The 19,415-nt window shown below is 29.5% G+C and overlaps 1 protein-coding gene and 1 pseudogene across 1 annotated transcript; both read right to left on the bottom strand.

The window, feature by feature from the left end:
• Positions 1-2,916: 2,916 nt before the first annotated feature.
• LOC114420736 lies at positions 2,917-5,792 on the bottom strand (annotated as a pseudogene).
• A 4,027-nt stretch (positions 5,793-9,819) lies between these two features.
• On the bottom strand, positions 9,820-13,708 carry LOC114419987 (acetate/butyrate--CoA ligase AAE7, peroxisomal-like). The gene is made up of 3 exons (XM_028385821.1): positions 13,421-13,708; positions 11,680-12,267; positions 9,820-10,961 (listed from the first exon to the last, which is right to left on the bottom strand). Exons 1-3 carry the CDS (start codon positions 13,640-13,642, stop codon positions 10,065-10,067), a joined length of 1,707 nt encoding a protein of 568 aa, XP_028241622.1. The 5' UTR covers positions 13,643-13,708; the 3' UTR covers positions 9,820-10,064.
• Between the last annotated feature and the right edge of the window lie 5,707 nt (positions 13,709-19,415).

Raw genomic sequence — 19,415 nt, 5'->3', positions numbered from 1 at the left:
ATCTTATTAATAAATAAACCTTTAATGTGTCATGTGCTTTAGACATGCTTTAAGCCTATGAAATCCAATTCAACTAAACTTTTTAGTTATTCAAAAAAATATATGATAAATTTATTAAATTTTATAATAATTATCTTTAAAATTATATATATTAATTGATCATGTTAAATTTTAATTTATATTAATAATTCATAAAAATTAAACTTGATTTAATATTAGAATAGTAGGAAAAATAGATTGTAACTACTAGCAATGCACATAGAAGAGAGCCTATAAAAAAACAGAATAGAAGGCTAGATAAAAGTGTGAGCATCCAAGAGTTAATAATCCCTTACCTATTTATTATTATTACATTAATTAAAGGGTATTTAATATTTTAGTTTGTTAATGAAATAAATATTAAATAATTTATATTTTTATTAAAACAACTTTTTTAAAAAATTAATAAAAAGCATTGAAAAAGGATTACATTCAAACTTATAGAAAAGTATAATAAAAAACCACAAATTTTTACAGTACTCTTTCTTGAATACATATGGCTCTGCAGATTGAAATAATGAAATTATATATTTTTTTGTCTCACTTATTTTTTTTAATAAAATATAAGGTTTAGTGTGTTTTTAGTTTTTGTACTTTTTGCAAAGCAAACAAATTTTTTAATGTTTTTAGTCCCTATAAATATACATTGCATATCAAAGACTTAAATTTGAGACCTCTAATTAAGTCTTATACTAATTGATTTACGTTTTTGATGATTTCATTAAGGAGTTGAATAGAAAAGTCATATGATTATTTTTCATTATTCGTACTAGTTAGTGGATCACATTAGACTAATTGATAAATAAACACTCCTACAAATGTTATATACTAAACCCAATAAATTATATAAAATCAAGCTATTCTTAATTAGATTAATCTGATTTTAATTTTACATCTACACGCACACAACCAAACAAAGCGTACATGACTGATATTATTTGAATATCAAACAATTGATACTGCGTATACTTATTATTTATTTGTTTATTTAATATATACGTATTTTTATGGTGTACTATTATAAAAAAAAATCAAATTGGTTGTGTTATTTTAATTGTTCAGAACATTTTTTTCTAATACCTGAATTCTAATTTTTGGAAATGGTTACACTTAAGTTTTGCCAAGAGAATTTCTCCTTAAATAAACTTCCCCCCTATTTAAATTGTGTTTTTCATGTATATTAGAAATGAATTAAACCTAACTCATTTTATAAGACAATTCAAAAGAAGAGGAATATTGCCCAAAGGTATTATATTCATATTTCTAATCAATATAAAGCATCTCAATTCTTAATACACTTGTCTCATGTCCCGCAGGACCAGCACTGAATATCTTGCCCAACATTATATCTCTCTAATTTGAGCAAGGTTTAGATTTCTCTATATTTCTACACTGATTGTAATTATCATGATTTACATCATTTAGTGAATCTCAATCCAAAACTAGCCTTTGCATAGAGATTGAATAAAATATGTACGTATCACATTGATGGTAATTAGAACCCAAATCTAAGAATATCGCAAATGCTAGAGTTCCTTGATGGTAATTAGAACCCAAATCTAACAATATCGCACGTAACATATCAGAGACTCGATCAAATAAAAATATTGAAATGCCGGTCTGTTGCGATGCGAGGGTACCCGTATGCATTGGCCACGTTGCTTGCAGACTTTCTGTTAGGACTAAGGTCATTATCATTTCTTTCTTCTTTTTTTTCCAATTAATTTGAGCTTCAAGAATTCGCATGTCAATGCTGAAATCGTCGCGAAAAGTTATTGAAACAAAATTTGTTCTGACTCTTTCTTCTAACGAAGTGATAAAGATTGTATGTATGTATTAGGAGACACGTAGGCACGTAGCCTCAAATAATTAAAATCCTGAAGTTGTCGAAGTTGACCAATATTATTAACATATTTATATTAGGTATTGTCTTAACTTGATATAGCGTTAAACAATTTATTTGGACATATTTTAAACTAGCTAGTACGCTGTGTTTGGACAGAACCACTAAACATAGGAAGAAAGTCTCCGCCTCTCAGGCGAGAAACCTCGAATTTTCATGAGTTTGGCATTTGGCATCGTGTGGTTTGGACTGAAAAAGGGAGGAGGAAAAGAAAATAAAGATTTATTAAGGATATGCTAGATATTTTTTACATTTAGATTTTGTTTCTTTTCTATTCTTTTCTCCCTTTATTTTCTTGCTACCTATTTTCTTTTTACAACCAAATGAAGGCATAGAATAAAATGAATTCCTTCCTTCGCTCTGAGTTTTGGGAAAATGTACTGAAACAAACATATACCACATATCTATCAGTTGTGTGATTAGCAACCTTAATTTATTCACCTGTGTAACTTGTTTTGTCAAGGAATAACTGTCTATTCATAGCATCAATGAACCTCTGACAATAAAACATCATAAACTCATATCAACTAGCTTGAAGCTCAATTGGCTTAATAATGATATCGAAAGGTAGTCTTCATAATGATTCCGTTACAACCAAGCAACATATTTTAGAGCCAGACATATCTGCACGTAGTATAAATAAACAGCTCAGCTGCTTATGTATTTAGTTTGATGATGCTCAATATGACATAACCGAGCCCAATTAATAATTATGAATCATCGCAGGCATATACTGGACTAGTGACTACATGTCAGCCAATTTTCAGGTATGTGAATCTTGTAGTTTATGGTAGACTTATCTGAACATTATCCCTGGTCTCAAATTGCGTCACATAATGGAGGGAAAATACAATATGTTAAAATTAATGGAAGCCAGAATAGATTTAAGTTGACTTCAAAATAGATGAGTGACACGTTTTCTTATCCAACTATATATTTTTGAAGCACAGATAAAAGCTTCTGCTATATTATATTATTACAGATAACAACTTTGACTATTAGTAATAACTAATAAGCATGCAGACTCCTAATCACAAATAGCAACAACTAGCAAGTTTTTTCGTCATGATCATTTAAACACGTTTATAACTTGCTAATCTTTACAGGTCCCATCTCTTTTGCCTTAGCCCTCAGTAAATGCTTCTGTATCTTCCCAGTAGCTGTCTTAGGTAAGGCTCCAAACACAACTGATTTTGGAACCCAATAAGCAGGCATCTTGGCCCTGCTGAACTTTAGGACATCCTCAATCATACGCTGTTCATTGCTTTTATCCACTCCTGGCTTTAGTGTCACAAAAGCACATGGAGACTCACCCCATTTTTTATCTGCCCTTGAGTATTGCAGGATGCGAGTAAAGAGTATTCTCTATCTCTACACTGCTGATATTTTCAGCACCAGAGATTATTATATCCTTTGACCTGGCTTTAATTTCTATATATCCATCTTGGTGCTTCACAGCAAGATCCCCAGAATGAAACCATCCATTTGCAAAGGCCTCCTCATTAGCCTTAGGGTTCTTTAAATATCCTTTCATCACAGCATTGCCCCGCATCACAACCTCACCAACAGTTTTACCATCAGCAGGAACAGGTTGCATGGTTTTTGCGTTCACAACATCAAGGTATTCCAAGCCAATGTACCGAACGCCTTGTCTTGCGTGGAGCCGGGCTTGTGTTTCAGGGGGAAGTGATTCCCATTCTGGTTTCCAGGAACAATAGACGGCGGGGCCATAGACTTCTGAGAGGCCATAAACGTGTGTGACACCAAATCCTCTTTCGGACATGCCAGAAAGAACAGAAGGAGGAGGAGGAGCCCCACCTGTACTGACACGTACAACATGAGGTAGAGGAAGTATGGTGTCCTCAGGTGGGGCATTTAGTATTGTGTTAAGAACCACTGGTGCTGCACAAAAATGAGTCACTTTATATTTGGCAATGGCTTCATATACCGCCTTTGCTGTTACCTGAGTAATAGTAACTAATGCCATAACCAAACATAGTAAGGAAAACTAAGTTCATTTCAATTTGTATTGGTTATTTTAAAACAAATTTGCTTGAAGCAAGAAACAGTGAGTATATCATTCCATTCCAAACATAGCATATGATTGCATCATGTTTAGACATCAAATTAGCATGCTATATATCACTAGTTACCACAACCAAGAAACTGTCAAAAGACTCCATATAGAAGGACAAATTTGAAATCTTAGTGGAAGTATATCAACCTTATATGTGAAATGTGAGCCATGCCACTATTATTTAAAACTATCATCAATTATGTGCTTAATGAGGGATTCATCTACTTGAATTGCATTTGCATCAAATAAATGCACAGCAAAATCCATGAGGCAATAATTTACCTTTCGAAGGCATATGTTAGTACCACACCGAGCTGCAAGCGCCCAAGTGTAACACCAACCATTGCAATGAAACATTGGCACTGTCCAAAGATACACAGCACCATCAGTCATTCCCCAAATAAGAGCTCCACTCAGAGACATGAGATAGGCTCCACGGTGATGTAACACCACACCCTTTGGACTAGCAGTTGTACCAGATGTGTAACCCAAAGCAATGCTCTGTCACTCATCCTCTGGGGGTTTCCATGCATATTCAGGATCACCACTTTGAAGAAAATCCTCATATTCAATGGCTCCTTTGCTCACAGCATAGATAAGTGCCTTAGGGTCACAATTTTCATCACCAATGACGATTAAAAGTGGAGGGCTGAAGGTTTTGGCTTTCTCAGACCATATTTTCAAAGCTTCTTCTGCCAAATAAAAGAACTCTTGATCGACCATTACAGCTGCAGCTGAGCAATGACCAAGCATGAAAGCTATTGTGGATGCATTGAGCCTAATATTAACAGCGTTCAACACAGCTCCTGCCATTGGAATCCCAAAGTGAGCTTCATAAAGAGCTGGAACATTGGGTGCTATAACAGCTACCTGTTGGAAGTAGTGTGAGAAAATTACATGACACATTAGAATTACGATTGGGTCAAACAAAACAAAATTGGAGTGAAGTGAAGCCTGAACAAACTATACAACAAAAAACACTATTGATATCATTATGTTTGAGTTTCTCGAGCTTTATATTTTCCAATAGTATATTCTATGCATAATTGAATTTAGGTGGTAGTGCAAAAGGGAGGGAGGGGTGATAGATATAAGATTAAAGTTAGCATATCCGGAAAATTTAATGCCCTTTTAGTATCTGAATCAGTCGTCAAATTAGTCGTACATTTTCTTTGAAAGTAAAGTGTTATACGAAAAAAAGTTAATGTAAAAATATATTATGAGATAATAATATGAAAATAATTTTGTTGAAATAAAGTGTAACAGGCATAATTTCAATGTTAAAAGATAGATTTTTTTTTATGAATTTATGATATGCATTGCCCCAAGAGTTAAGAATTAATTTTGTTAAATTGTGAGATTTATTCAAGGGACTACATCTCTCAAAAGATTTTTTTTTATTCAAATGAATAAAAGATGATTTTAATTTATTAAACTCATACAAAACCAAAGACACCAAAAACATAGGAATGGATTTTAAAAATAAAAGGAGATAGAATTTACAAGAGAAAGAAAAAGAGAGATGGAGTAAAGCATAGTAGAGAGAAGTACAGTGTTTCCGGCAAGAGTTGATAAGTTTGATGCCAAGTGTAGTGACGAGATCCGTGGAGAAGGGAGTCTCTGGTAGGGTGCACTTGTGCTGCTCTTTCTAGAAACCACAACGGTGTCAATGCTGTGTAGTTCTTTGACCATTGATCAATGTCCTCTGCTACTCTCACCATCTCCACTCTCTGCCTAGCTTTTGCGCTTTCTCTTCACCAAAACGAATATTCAATATGCTAATACCTGCTTAATTATATTGGCGAGCCATTTACTTATATACAAATGAATGGCCAATGCTAGCTTGAAAATAGATACTCAATTATATATGACCTTGATCAGTACATGACGGCTAATGAAGTAGAAAGATTAACTATTTATTTATCCTTAATCTTAGTGTTTCATTTGCAAAGTATTTTGACCTTTTTATGTTATTATTATTTAGTCATTTAAATCTTTCATGTACATACATGGTGTAGCGGGAAACATTTTTGCTTTGTAGAGAGCAGCCAGGCATAGGGTAACATCCTTTAATTAAGTATAGTGATGCAACAAAAAATTATCAGTGATGGGGTTTGGTGATCTCTATCACTGAACAACACAGTACATTAATTGCTGCTTAATTTTAAGTTTTATTTAGCCATCAAATCAAGGTATATTTTTCAAATAAACCGAGTCTAGTCTTTTCCCAATCGACACGTGAATTTAATTTCAGCCCCAGGGTCCTCTGTACCTTCTCTCATTTGCATTTGCATCTTTTCAAACAAATAGTTGATGTTGGCTGTCCCCCTTTAAAATAGCATTTGACAAAATGCTAATTAATTAAAGAGAGGATAAGAACATAATCTATCTTATATCATGATCTCATCATTTTATTTGATTTGTATTTCTAGTCAATCACGTGTCGGTCTTCATTTGGCTTAGATATTATCGGTTTGTTTGGGATCCGGTCTAGGAATGAGTTAAGATGTAAAATATTAACTCAGTTAAAGTTTAGGATTAGGTTAAGAATGATGGTATAACTCGCTCAGCCTCACTCTCTCTCGTGCTCACTCCTACTCTCCACGTAGCCTTCTTGACAACACCAGCACTTATCAAACATGCATACATGTATGTATAGAATAAAAGAGTAAAAGCAGGAAACAAAATGAAAGAGAAATTTGGATGATCCCTAAGATGCTAAGATGGTAAATAAATATAAATAAGCATGCATAGCAGTGCTATTTTACGTCCTTTCTCTTTTCATTTTCCTTTCTTTTTTTCATCAGTGCCCTTTGTCAGATTTTTTTTTTCTTTTTTATTGTTATCTTAACCTTTTTTGTTTATTTTTTTAATTACAATTTTAACTATTATTTTTTTCAACTAAGAAGAGAATAAATAAAACAAAGATTTTTAAAGTAGTTATTTTTAATTGTTTTAAGTTAACACAAATTAAAAGTAAGTGGAAAGAAAGAGAAGAAATGCAAAATGAAAAGTAAATGACTAGCGTTAAAATGAAACCCAAATTTAAAGAAGAATGGGGTACAAGAGATAGGGAATTTGAGAATAAAGATATGGAAATGTAAAATGCTGAAATGTCAATAAAAAATAAAGCAAATTGTAGAACTGTGAAGGCTTTATTGAAAATAATGATTGAAACTGAAAGCATGTGCTTAACTTGTTGAACTAATAGTTATTTATGTGTGATATATATTAGGTATTGTAGAGTATTTTGTATAAGTGTGTTAGCAACGAAAATAAGAACACGTACATAGTCTTATATATAGACTTATTCTCTTAATGATGAAAAAATCTGATATATAAACATCAACATAATTAACTAAATATGACAAACTAATTTAATTTCTCATTCTTGTGATTTATGAACAAGTAGACCAAATTAAAATCGATACACAAATTACTCTTCATTTTATACATCTTACAAATATCTTTCATTTTTCTTTGGGCTGTTGAATAACATATTGGATGTTAACTAAACATTTTTCAATTAAAGTCCAACTTGTCTCTCGCCGGCCGTTTCAAGGTCACCCATCACTCACCACACATTTATCATTATTGGACATCCAAATGTCGTTGCATACACTCTTTTTTTTTTTTTTTGGAGCTAGAAGCATCTATGCTCATTCAATTGTTGGATAAATTCCTTATAAATTCAAACATATTTTCTTTTAATTTTTTTTAATTTATATGTACACATTTTCTTTAAATTATTATGCTTAAATTCTTTTTAATTTAGATTTTCTTGTTACTCTCTTACAATTATGTTTAGATTTTTACTATTTCATATCTGTACTGTGAGTGGCGCTAGGTTGTTTATACCTTGAGTTGAGACTAATCTGTCCCATCATCATCATTATATCATTTATTTATATTTAAATTTGACAGATGAAAACTCAATAAAATATGAAATCATGCTGAGAACTCAATTTATTAATATAATATACAAATAAATTATAGAATTAAATAAATATAAATTTAAATTAAGATATAAATGTTATTCATTAAGTTAATAAAGTTTAAATTTAATACAAATTTTAAGAAAATATACTTTTAAAAATAATCTAAAATATTGAATCAGAATGAAACTATTTAAACATAATTCGAATTTATCCTCAAAACCCAATTGATTCTAAAGGTTGAATTCATCAAATTAAGTTCAAGTATTGGATCTCAGTGTTTTAAAAGATTAATTCTTAACTTTCAATCGAAATATGCTTAGTTCACACAAGTAAAACTAAGTTAGAGACAATTATTTCCTGTGCTATACAAATCAATCGACCCGGCTGAGATTGTGAATGAGAGGAGCAAGCCCATGTCCAAATGGGAATACTTCTAGGCCCTTTCTACATGGCCATGGGCATCCATGAGCCTGGGTTTGTTCGCATGCCTGCTATTTGAGTGCTGCTAGGTGCACCAGAATTATTGTTGGTGCACCCAACACTAATCACGAAAAGACAAAAATACCCCTTACGAATCAAGTTGATCCATAAGTCTTAAAAATCAACTTACGGATCAACTTGATCCGTAAGGGAAAAAATTAGCAGAGACAGTTTTGCCATTTTTAAAGAATGCTGGGTGCACCAGCAATAATGCTGGATGCACCTAACAACACTCCTGCTATTTTAACAAATTAAAAATATATTTAACATAAATTATTTTATCCATATTCCTAGTTAAACATATTTAACACCACTGTTGTAAAAATGATATAATGGGAGAGTCTCTCTAATGTACCTGCCAAAGCAATCGCAAGTTAAGAGTTTTTCTTTATTAATCAACACTAATTGTAATTTGTATGACTTAATAAGTATCACACGGGATTTGCTTATTTAGAAATTAGAAGAACATAACAATATCTTGAATTTCCAAAAAAAGAATATATATAGTAGAGGTCATTGATGAGAAATTGGAACCCAAGTCTAGCACGTAACATGCTGCCATTAGAGAGATCGAATCGAATAATATTATTGAAAAATTGAAATGGTGATATGCTGGGTACTTCGGATAAACATAAACTACGCGACTTTGACTTTCTCTTACGGCTCTGTCATTTTTATTTTTATTCTTTTTAATAAACTTGACCTTCAAGATGTTGCATGTCAATGCTAAAATCGCCGCCAAAAGTTATTGAAAGAAATCTTGAAGTTGTTGCGTTACTTGAATTATAGATGGTTCAGATTTTTAGGACACATTCTAAACCTAAATATACAAAGAAGGAAAGCAAACTCAAAATTTCAACTTTCAAGAGTTTTGCTTCGTTTGGATTTGACTGAAAACCCGAGATGGAAAAATAAATGATAAAACTCAGTAATTTTTTTCTCCTCTAGTTCCGGGAAATGTGAAGCAAACATACCATGTATCTGTTCACTTATCAGAGTGTGATTGGCCATTGCCAACCTTAATATATGCACTTATGAAACTTGTTTTGTCAAGGAAATATGTATGCTAACTGCTGCTAAGCATCAATCAATATCTGTCTGTAAAACGTCAAAAACTTATATGAACTAGCTTGAAGCTTCATTGGCTTAATAATGATATCGAAAGGTAAGCTTGAATCTTGATGATGATTCTGTTTAAACCAAGCAATATAGCTTAGAGTCAGACATCTGCACGTTTAAATATGACATATAACCGAACCCAATAATGAATGATCGCCGAGATACTGGACTACATGTCAGCCAATTTTCAGGAACTTAAATCTTGGAGTTTATGGAAGACTTTTATCTGAACATTATCCCTGACCCCAAATTGCGTCACATAATGGAGAAAAATACACGTTAAAAATTATATAATGGAAGCCAGGATGGATTTATTGACTTCAAAATAGATAAGTGACACGTTGGTCTTATCCAACAACTACTTTTGAACCACATATAAAAGGTTCGGCTATATTATTATAGATAAGTATGCAGAATCCCAATCACAAATAGGCTATCTCAATATGTTTATAAAGTACTCAATATGTTTATAACTAGTTCGTTTTTCGTCATGATCATTTCAATATGTTTATAACTTGCTCAACTTTACAGGTCCCATCTCTTTTGCCTTGGCCCTCAGTATATGCTTCTGTATCTTCCCAGTAGCTGTCTTAGGTAAGGCTCCAAACACAACTGATTTTGGAACCCAATAAGCAGGCATCTTGGCCCTGCTGAACTTTAGTATATCCTCAATTATACGCTGCTCATTGCTTTTATCCACTCCTGGCTTTAATGTCACAAAAGCGCAGGGAGACTCGCCCCATTTTTCATCTGCCCTTGCAACCACTGCTGCCTCCAGTATTGAAGGATGTGAGTAAAGAGTATTCTCTATCTCTACACTGCTGATATTTTCAGCACCAGAGATTATGATGTCCTTTGATCTGTCTTTAATTTCTATATATCCATCTGGGTGCTTCACAGCAAGATCCCCAGAATGAAACCATCCATTTGCAAAGGTCTCCTCGTTAGCCTTAGGGTTCTTTAAGTAGCCTTTCATCACAGAATTACCCCGCATCACAATCTCACCAACAGTTTTACCATCAGCAGGAACAGGTTCCATGGTTTTTGTGTTCACAACAGCCAGGCCTTCCAAGCCAATGTACCTAACACCTTGTCTTGCATTGAGCCGGGCTTGGTTTTCAGGGGGAAGTGATTCCCATTCTGGTTTCCAGGCACAGTAGACAGAGGGGCCATAGGTTTCTGAGAGACCATAAGTGTGTGTGACACGAAATCCACGTTCAGACATGCCGGAAAGAACAGAAGGAGGAGGTGCAGCCCCAGCTGTATTCACATGCACAACATGGGGTAGAGGAAGAATGGTGTCCTCAGCTGGGGCATTAATTAGTGTGTTAAGAACCACTGGTGCTGCACAAAAATGAGTCACTTTATACTTGGCAATGGCTCCATACACTGCCTTCGCTGTTACCTGAGTAAACACATGACGGAAAAATGAAATGAGAATGGATAACTGTAAGACTATAACCATCGTTTATCTCGTTGTTAAAGAAAACAACTCTCAACAAAGTATACACTATTTCTTAACAACACAGCAGTGTACTTAAACATATTCTGGTCAAAGAACCTTGTTATCAGAAAGCCACAGTGTATTCAAGTTGAGATGAGTTGATTCACTTAAGTGAGCCAAACTCCCTTACTGCCTTTTCTTTTTTTTTATAAAACTCAAAACCAAAACCTTGCTTTAACCAAGCTCCTTGCTACTTGTGTTGGTTTTGTTTAAACATATTAGCTTCAAGCAGAAAATAGCAAATATATCATTCCATTTCAAACATAACAAAAGATTACATCTAGTATACTTAGACTTAAATTAGCATGTTATCACTAGTTACTAAACCAAAAAACTGTGCAAAGACCACTATTGCAAAAAGAAAGATTTTGAAATCTTAGCCAAAGTATATCAACTTTATAAACCACGCCACTGTTATTTAGAACTATCATCAATCATGTTCTAAATGAGGCATTCATCTACTTGAATTAACATTAATAATTGCATCAAACTTGAAGCCAGAGTTACAAAATATCAACAAGGCATGTACAAAATATCACTCAATTCAATAGAGATAACAATTTAACACCAATTAGTTTCAATCACTCAAACAAATGCAGAGCTTCTGCCAAAACTTTACCTGGCGAAGGCATATGTTAGTACCACACAGAGCTGCAAGTGTCCAAGTGTAGCACCAACCATTGCAATGGAACATGGGAAGTGTCCAAAGATACACAGCACCTTCAGTCATTCCCCAAATAAGAGCTCCACTCAGAGACATGAGATAAGCTCCACGGTGATGTAAAACCACACCCTTCGGACTAGCAGTGGTACCGGATGTGTAACCCAATGCAATGCTCTGCCACTCATCCTCTGGGGGTTTCCATGCATACTCAGGATCACCACTTTGAAGAAAATCCTCATATTCAATGGCTCCTTTGCCCAGAGCATATTTAAGTGCCTTAGGGTCGCAATTTTCATCACTGATGACTATTAAAAGTGGAGGGCTGAAGGTTTTGGCCTTCTCAGACCATATTTTCAAAGCTTCTTCTGCCAAAGAAAAAAACTCTTGATCAACTATTACTGCTGCAGCTGTGCAATGACCAAGAAGAAAAGCTACCGTGGATGCATTTAGCCTAATATTAACAGGGTTCAACACAGCCCCTGACATTGGAATCCCAAAGTGAGCTTCATAAAGAGCTGGAATGTTGGGTGCAATAACAGCTACCTGTTGAAAGTAGTATCAGAAAATTATACAATTCGTTACCATTGCATTACCAGAATTTTGCGTTGGGCCAAAATAACAAAACTATATTAGAGCATGAACACACTATACAACAAAAAACAATATTCATATCATCACGATTGAATTTTTAGAATTTCCAAAACTAAGTTCTACGCATAATAACTTTAGGAGTCAAATCCAAACTATAAATACAAAATGATTTCAAAATTTTAACTCGCTAATTAAAAACATATTTAAAAGTAATTTTTAATACATTTTTTTGTACTTACAGTTTTTTTCATCTCGAGAATAATTTCAACATTTGTTTAGCAGATTAAAAATGTAACTTATTAAAAAAAATATAAATTACTATTGTATCATAAAATATTCATCCATCTACGGATTGACACTCTTCCTCCGTTTTTAGAAAAAATAAAAATAAAAATAAAAATTAATCATCAAAATTTACATGTCCAATTAATCAACTAATGTAATTCATCATATTATAAGAACAACAAATAAAGTTAGTCTCTCACTTCAATAATAATCAATTAATTTAATCATCGATAAATTAGAATTTGATAATTAACGTTAATCTGCTTGTTAAACTTGACAAATATAAGGCCTATCAAAAAGAAAAAAAACTTGACAAATATAAGTGCAAGTTAAAGTGAGAATAATAAAAAAAAAATGATAACTGTCAAGTTACAGGGAGATTTTTTTTTTAATTTAATTTTCGTGTACGTTTAATTAATTTTAAAAATGATCACATATTTAAAATAATTATTATAAAACTCGAAAATCTTATGATACATAATAATGTATGATTATTCTAAATTATTATTCCGAAATTTTAAGAACTAAAACAATGAATTTGAACTAAAACAACTTGTCGCACTTCCAGTTCTTTTCCTGTATCATCAAAATAGATAGAGAGGCTATTGGACACGTGAACACCAATGATTATCATTTACATGTTTGACTACTTGGACAGAACATGTTTCCGAGCAAAGCAATCTAAAACCAAAGTAACCAAAGAGCAGAGAAAAGGTGGAGTATTTTTATTTTTATTTTTATTTTTTGAAAAACGAATATATAATTAACATTAATTTAGGGGAGAAAGAAAGAAAAAAGGGAGTAGAGAAGCAGTACATACAGTGTTTCCAAGACCGATGGAATGATTAGAAAGAGCGGAGGCGAATCGACGGCAACGGTGGTAAGTCTGCTGCCACGTGTAGCGACGAGATCCGTGGATGAGGGAGTTTCTGGTGGGGTGGACCGTAGCAGCTCTCTCTAGAAACCACAACGGCGTAAGCGCTGTGTAGTTGGCGGCGTTCTTGGGCAAGTCATCTATGTCCCGTGGCCGTGCTCCCACCATCTCTTCTCCTCAACCTTACGCTCGCAAAAACAAACATAAAATCAATGAATGGCACATGCTACCGTGCCAATTACCTCCTTATATTCATGTCTAAACTTACGTGTCAATCTTTTTAAAATAAATAATAACATTCATTTATCTGTAAAAAATATATATATGTGTGGGCCAAAAAAAATGTATAAAAAGCATTAGAATACATTACAAAGATAGTCTTAAAGCATCTCCATTGCCGTTAGCCGTAAACAATTCAATTTATTTCAAGTAAATTTTAAATAATTCAATTAATTTTCTCTTTAACGAGTATTTCTATTGATAAATTATTTAACTCACAAATATTTTATTTTATTTCCTATATTTAATACAAATATGACAATTCTCTTTAATTTTAAATAACTCAAAATCACATTATTTTTTTAAGTCATTCTATAACTTACTTTAATGAATGATATTTTTGTAAAAAATAATAAATATATGAAACATTTTAGATTCAACCTTAATTTTGTTTTTTCTCAAAAATAAATAAATTGAACCTTATGACAAAATCAAATTTCACTTTTAATTTAAATTTTATAATAAGTAACAAAAGAAATATGTTTTATGATGTGTTTAGTAAAAAAGAGAGAAGTATTAAAGATAAAATTTATATATTTTTTTGGACTTACATTTTTTACACTTTACATTAATTTTTAAAAAAATATTATATTTTCATCTTCTTTATTTTAATCCTCTAGACCAAATTAAGGTTAAATCAAAATTTTCATTCTTCTAAAATTTAATTGTCATTTTTTACATTTTCATAACCACGAAAAAGTGTTTAATAATGGTGATAAAAGTCAATGATTAGTTACAGGAGTAATTTATTCTAAATCGTTGATAATGCCAACTCATTATGATATTTATCTTCCCAAATAACATTTTTTCCTGTTAGCGCAAGTTTTCTTTAAAATAATATTTGTTAGTCTAAAACATGGAACTAAAGTACCAAACTTAATTTAAACAATATATATATATATATATATATATATATATATATGATTGATTTTAAATATACTAAAATAGTACACTTTTATGGAAAACTATTTATCATATTAAAGATATAAAATGTATTAATTTCAGTTAACAATAATTGTTATCATTGATTTTAAATATATTATAATAGTATATTTTGTTGAAAATATTTATTATATTAAAGATGGAAAACTTAATATTTTCTAATCATTTTTTCTTAATATCACCTTTTATGATTGATTTTACGTGTATTAAAATACTAAGCTTTTTTCAAAAAAAATATAATTATTATATTAAATATATAAAATGTAATAAATATTAGTTATATAAAATTTTGGTATTTTTAATGAATTTTGATAATATTACTTTCTATGATTGATTTTGAATATATAAAAATATATAAGATGTAATACATTATGTATTTTATTGGTATTTTTAAAGATATAGAATGTAATGAATATTAGTATTTTTTTAATCAAATTTTTTAATATTGATTTTGTGTTGGATTATATATATTAAAATATTAAATTTCTATTGAAAATAAATTTATGATATTTAATATATAAAATATAATAATTTTTTCTTCCCCAATAATAATTTATAACTATATAAATATGAAGATTGACATGAACACATGACATCGGCATATATTATTTTAACATTATCTGTCGTTATCTTTAATAATATTATGTGCGTATCTAATTATAACTATAAGAAATTTCTTAGAAATTTGTTTGTATATTTTTGTAAGATTTTATTTAATTTCTAGATGTTTTAATTTTTTTCCTCTGTATTTTTATTTAATTATTTTTCTCCAAATATTTGTGAACAATAATTAAGTGAATAGAGAAATTAAAAAAAATAAAATAATAATACAAATAATTTTAATATAATTAATTAAACTAACTATTTTTCTTAAGAACTTTGATTAATTGAAATATTCTTATAAATGAGAATAAAGGAAATACTAAATTGAATGTGAATCTAGTATGATAGTATTTCAACTTAATCATTGATTATTTTATCACTCATAATAATTTTATCAATTAAAACTAAATTGCATTATGTTATACTTGTGGTTTGTAAACAAAATAACACTAAAAAAAATCATTATATGTATCAAAAAATAATTTCTTAAATGAAAATATATTTAGTATTTACATTAATTATACTGACAAATATCTTTAGAAAGTGTTTAAATAATGATGGTGATGAAAGTCAATGAAGAGTCACATAAGTAATTAAGACTGAATGGTTAATAATGCCAAATTGTCAACTCATTATGATGCTTTTGTTCCCAAATACTGTAACAATTTTGCTGCTAGTGCGAGTTTTCTTTTAAAGAATAGTAGCCATTGGAACGAAATATATTTAAATCATTATAATAGTAACCATAATAATTATAAAAAAAACTTTATATGTTAGTAATTAGCAGGTATATCATATATTCATATATTGTATCAGTATTTTTTAATCATATATATCTTCTATAAGAAACAAATTTGCTCAAATCATATAAAATTATTATAGGTGAAAAAGTTATTTTTATGAGTATTTAAGATGATTATATATTTATAACTTGAATTCAAGATTAGATTTTTTTAATTATTTATGTGAAAATTATTTTTTATGATTGATTTTAAATTCAAATAGTATTTTTTATTGAAGTACATTATTATATTAAAAATATAAAATGTCATAAATTCTTTCTTTTACGATAAGAACTTATGAGTATATAAATGCTTTCTTTACTAATAAAAATTCGACATGTAGATGTTTAAAAATATCTTAGCATTGAAGTGATCATTTTCTTTTTTTTTAATTTGGTTAAAAAAATATATTAAAATGTCTGTTATTAATTGTCATCATATTTTATTTTCCATCCAGCTTGTTTGTCAGTCGTCACTCCTTCATCAGTTTTGCTGGGTAGTTCTTTTCTAAAAAAATTAAAATTTTTACCTTGTTATATTATACTTAAGAATGTCTTATTTTTTTAAATAATTTTGGACACACAAAAAATAAAACACGAATTATATCAAATAGTTTGTTTTCCTGTATATGAACCCAGTGTAACCTACTTAAGAATGTGTAATATTTGAATTCCGGGAACTATAATTAGTTACTAGTAATTAATAATTCATATAAAACAACAATACTTATAAAAAAAATTCTTACCGAAATAATATCGAATGACAATTAGAAAGTTTTTGTTTTCATGTTCCTAAGAAAATATTCCTTTCTGGTGGTGGATGGAGTACTTACCCCTACCAAATACTATTAATAATTAATTAATACTTATACTTGTCTTCAACTTTCTTTTATTTGTATCGTCACACGCATCTGTCATTCAATCTTGGCCTTCTTTAATTCATACAAGTAAATTTTAAAATCGTTGAGATTCGATAAGCTTTCCTTCAGTTATCAACTGTGTAACTCCATCGTCCTTTCCTATTTTCAGGTTTGAGATTTGTTATGTAGAAAATTGCAGCAAAACACAATCAATACACACACTCACAATGTTTTAGTATAATTTTAAAATATATTTGAAATTATAATTAAAATATGTGAAATTTCTATTGAGCATGTGAGCACACACACACCACATTTATTCACTGGAGATGAATATAACAATTAACCATCATTTGATGTAACACCTAAGCAAAATGATTTTTCCATTTTGTTTGGTTGCCAATCTCCTGAATTTTTTAATCCTTGTTGTCTAGAGAATATTGACTTCTTAAAAATTTGACTATTGCATATTTGTGCGACGTCATGCCTTACTCAATTTTGAATTATCGTTTGAAATTATATATATATATATATATATATATATATAATTTATATTATAAATTTTTATGCATGGTAACTTTATTAATTTGTATGTTAATTATTTATTGTATGTGGAAAAAATTTAAGTATTTTTTCTCAAATTTTGTTTGTTATAAGTTTATATATGAAGTTTAATTTGGATATATTACTATTATAAATCAATTGAAAAATATTTTAAGTTCTTTTTTAAGTGTACGGAGTTTTTAAAGTTCCTTTTATAAAAAAAAATTTAAGTAATTTTTTCATTAAGTATTTATTTTATTAACAGTATATATATATATATATATATATCTTTATTATTGGCTTTAAAATTTTGTGAAAAATCTTAATTTCAACTTATAAATTTACAAAATTGATAGTTGTTATTCAAAACTGATTACTAATCATGTCGAGAATCAACGTGGAAAAAAAGCTTCTAATGGACTCAGATGTTAATTGTTATGCATATTCATTTTTTTAAGAAAAAAATACACTTTAAAATAAAAGAAGAAAAAGTATAATAAATAAATTTCTAAGTGAGAGAGATGGTGTTTTTTTAATGCGTAAGGAAGATGGTGATTTCATATTATCTAATTTAATTCATTTATTTTTTTAAAAAATATTTTTAGTCCTTTCTTTCTGATGGTATTAATATAATTTTTTACATGATAAATATATTATATTATTTATTTATCATGCAAATTCATGAAAAAAATATTTAAGAAACAAAACAAAAATAAGAATAAGACACGAAAATAAATTTACAATAATTATCGAAGAATGATGATGGAAGTGAAGATAAAAATGAAGTCTGTAAAAATTATCATCAATTTAATCATTTTTTTAAAACACTTTGTTTGTCACAAGAAACTAGCACCATTTATAATAATTATGTGAAAAGAGATTAAAAATAATTTTTTATAAAATACAATAACTAAATTGGATGGTATTAAATTTGGAGTACTAAAATTAAGATTTTATGGAAATATAAGAACTGCAAACATATTTTTTTTCCTTCTTTTAATCATCACTCGCTTCCTTAAAATCATTTTTATTTAAGTGCTCTTTTGAGTTAATTTTTATCCTCCAAAGCTCAGGCACATATCCTTACCTATAATGTCAAAGTGTTTTGCAAGAAACAACAATAGATATATACTTAGATAGTACATGTACACATTTTCTTTCGGTGGCCACGAGAAGCCGCCAAATGAATTTAGACTAGTGAGCACTACAAATTTGACCCAAGTGTTTTTTTTTATCCTTAAAAAACATTATAATAATTAAACTAGATATTATTTATAATTTTCATTTCTTTTAATTTTAAAAATATTTTAGAGAAGATAAAAAATATGGAATAAGGACAGATTGAAGAAACTTGGACTGGAAAGAAAGAAGAAAGTAAGACAAAAAGAGAAAGGATAAAGAAGAAGAAAAGACACCCATAGTATCATTGATTCATCAAAATAAGGTATTTAAGTTTATTTTTAACCTTTTTTTACTAGTTAAAAGATTTGATAAATAATTTTTTTAATAATTTCTAATATTTTTTGGAGTATTGTTTTTAAAAACATTTGCTTTTATCTTTTAATTTTTAATATTTTATTTTATTTTTATCTTCAATTTATTTATTTTATTTTCGTATTATTTTTTAAAAATAAATTATAATTTTATTATTTTTTTTGTCATTTTATACTTTTGAATTATTTCAACGATTAATTTTATCAAACACTTATAATTTAATAAATTAATTTTTTAGTTTTAAACCACGGATTAGTCAATCATAGCATAAGCAAAAAAGGATAAAAAGAAGAAAACAAAATAATAAACATGAGATATTTTTTTAAGTTATTTGGTAAGAAAAATAAAAATTATTGTTTGAGCATAAACCTAACACCTTATTTTTACATATACTCAAACGAAAATTTTACAACTGAAAAAAATACAACTTATCAATTAA

The sequence above is a fragment of the Glycine soja genome, chromosome 7, assembly GCF_004193775.1.
Source record: "Glycine soja cultivar W05 chromosome 7, ASM419377v2, whole genome shotgun sequence".
In the NCBI taxonomy this organism is placed as follows: Eukaryota; Viridiplantae; Streptophyta; class Magnoliopsida; order Fabales; family Fabaceae; genus Glycine; species Glycine soja.
The sequence above is the reverse complement of the archived record's forward strand: the minus strand, read 5'-3'. Positions and strand labels throughout refer to the sequence as shown.

What these genes read in the sequence shown, in the direction of transcription:
- LOC114419987 (XM_028385821.1), bottom strand. Translation starts at nt 13,642, where the DNA reads ATGGTGGGAGCACGGCCACGGGACATAGATGACTTGCCCAAGAACGCC. An exon ending in CCATCGGTCTTGGAAACACT is followed by an intron (nt 12,268 to 13,420) that starts GTATGTACTGCT and finishes TACTTTCAACAG; the next exon opens with GTAGCTGTTATTGCACCCAA. An exon ending in CTAACATATGCCTTCGCCAG is followed by an intron (nt 10,962 to 11,679) that starts GTAAAGTTTTGG and finishes GTGTTTACTCAG; the next exon opens with GTAACAGCGAAGGCAGTGTA.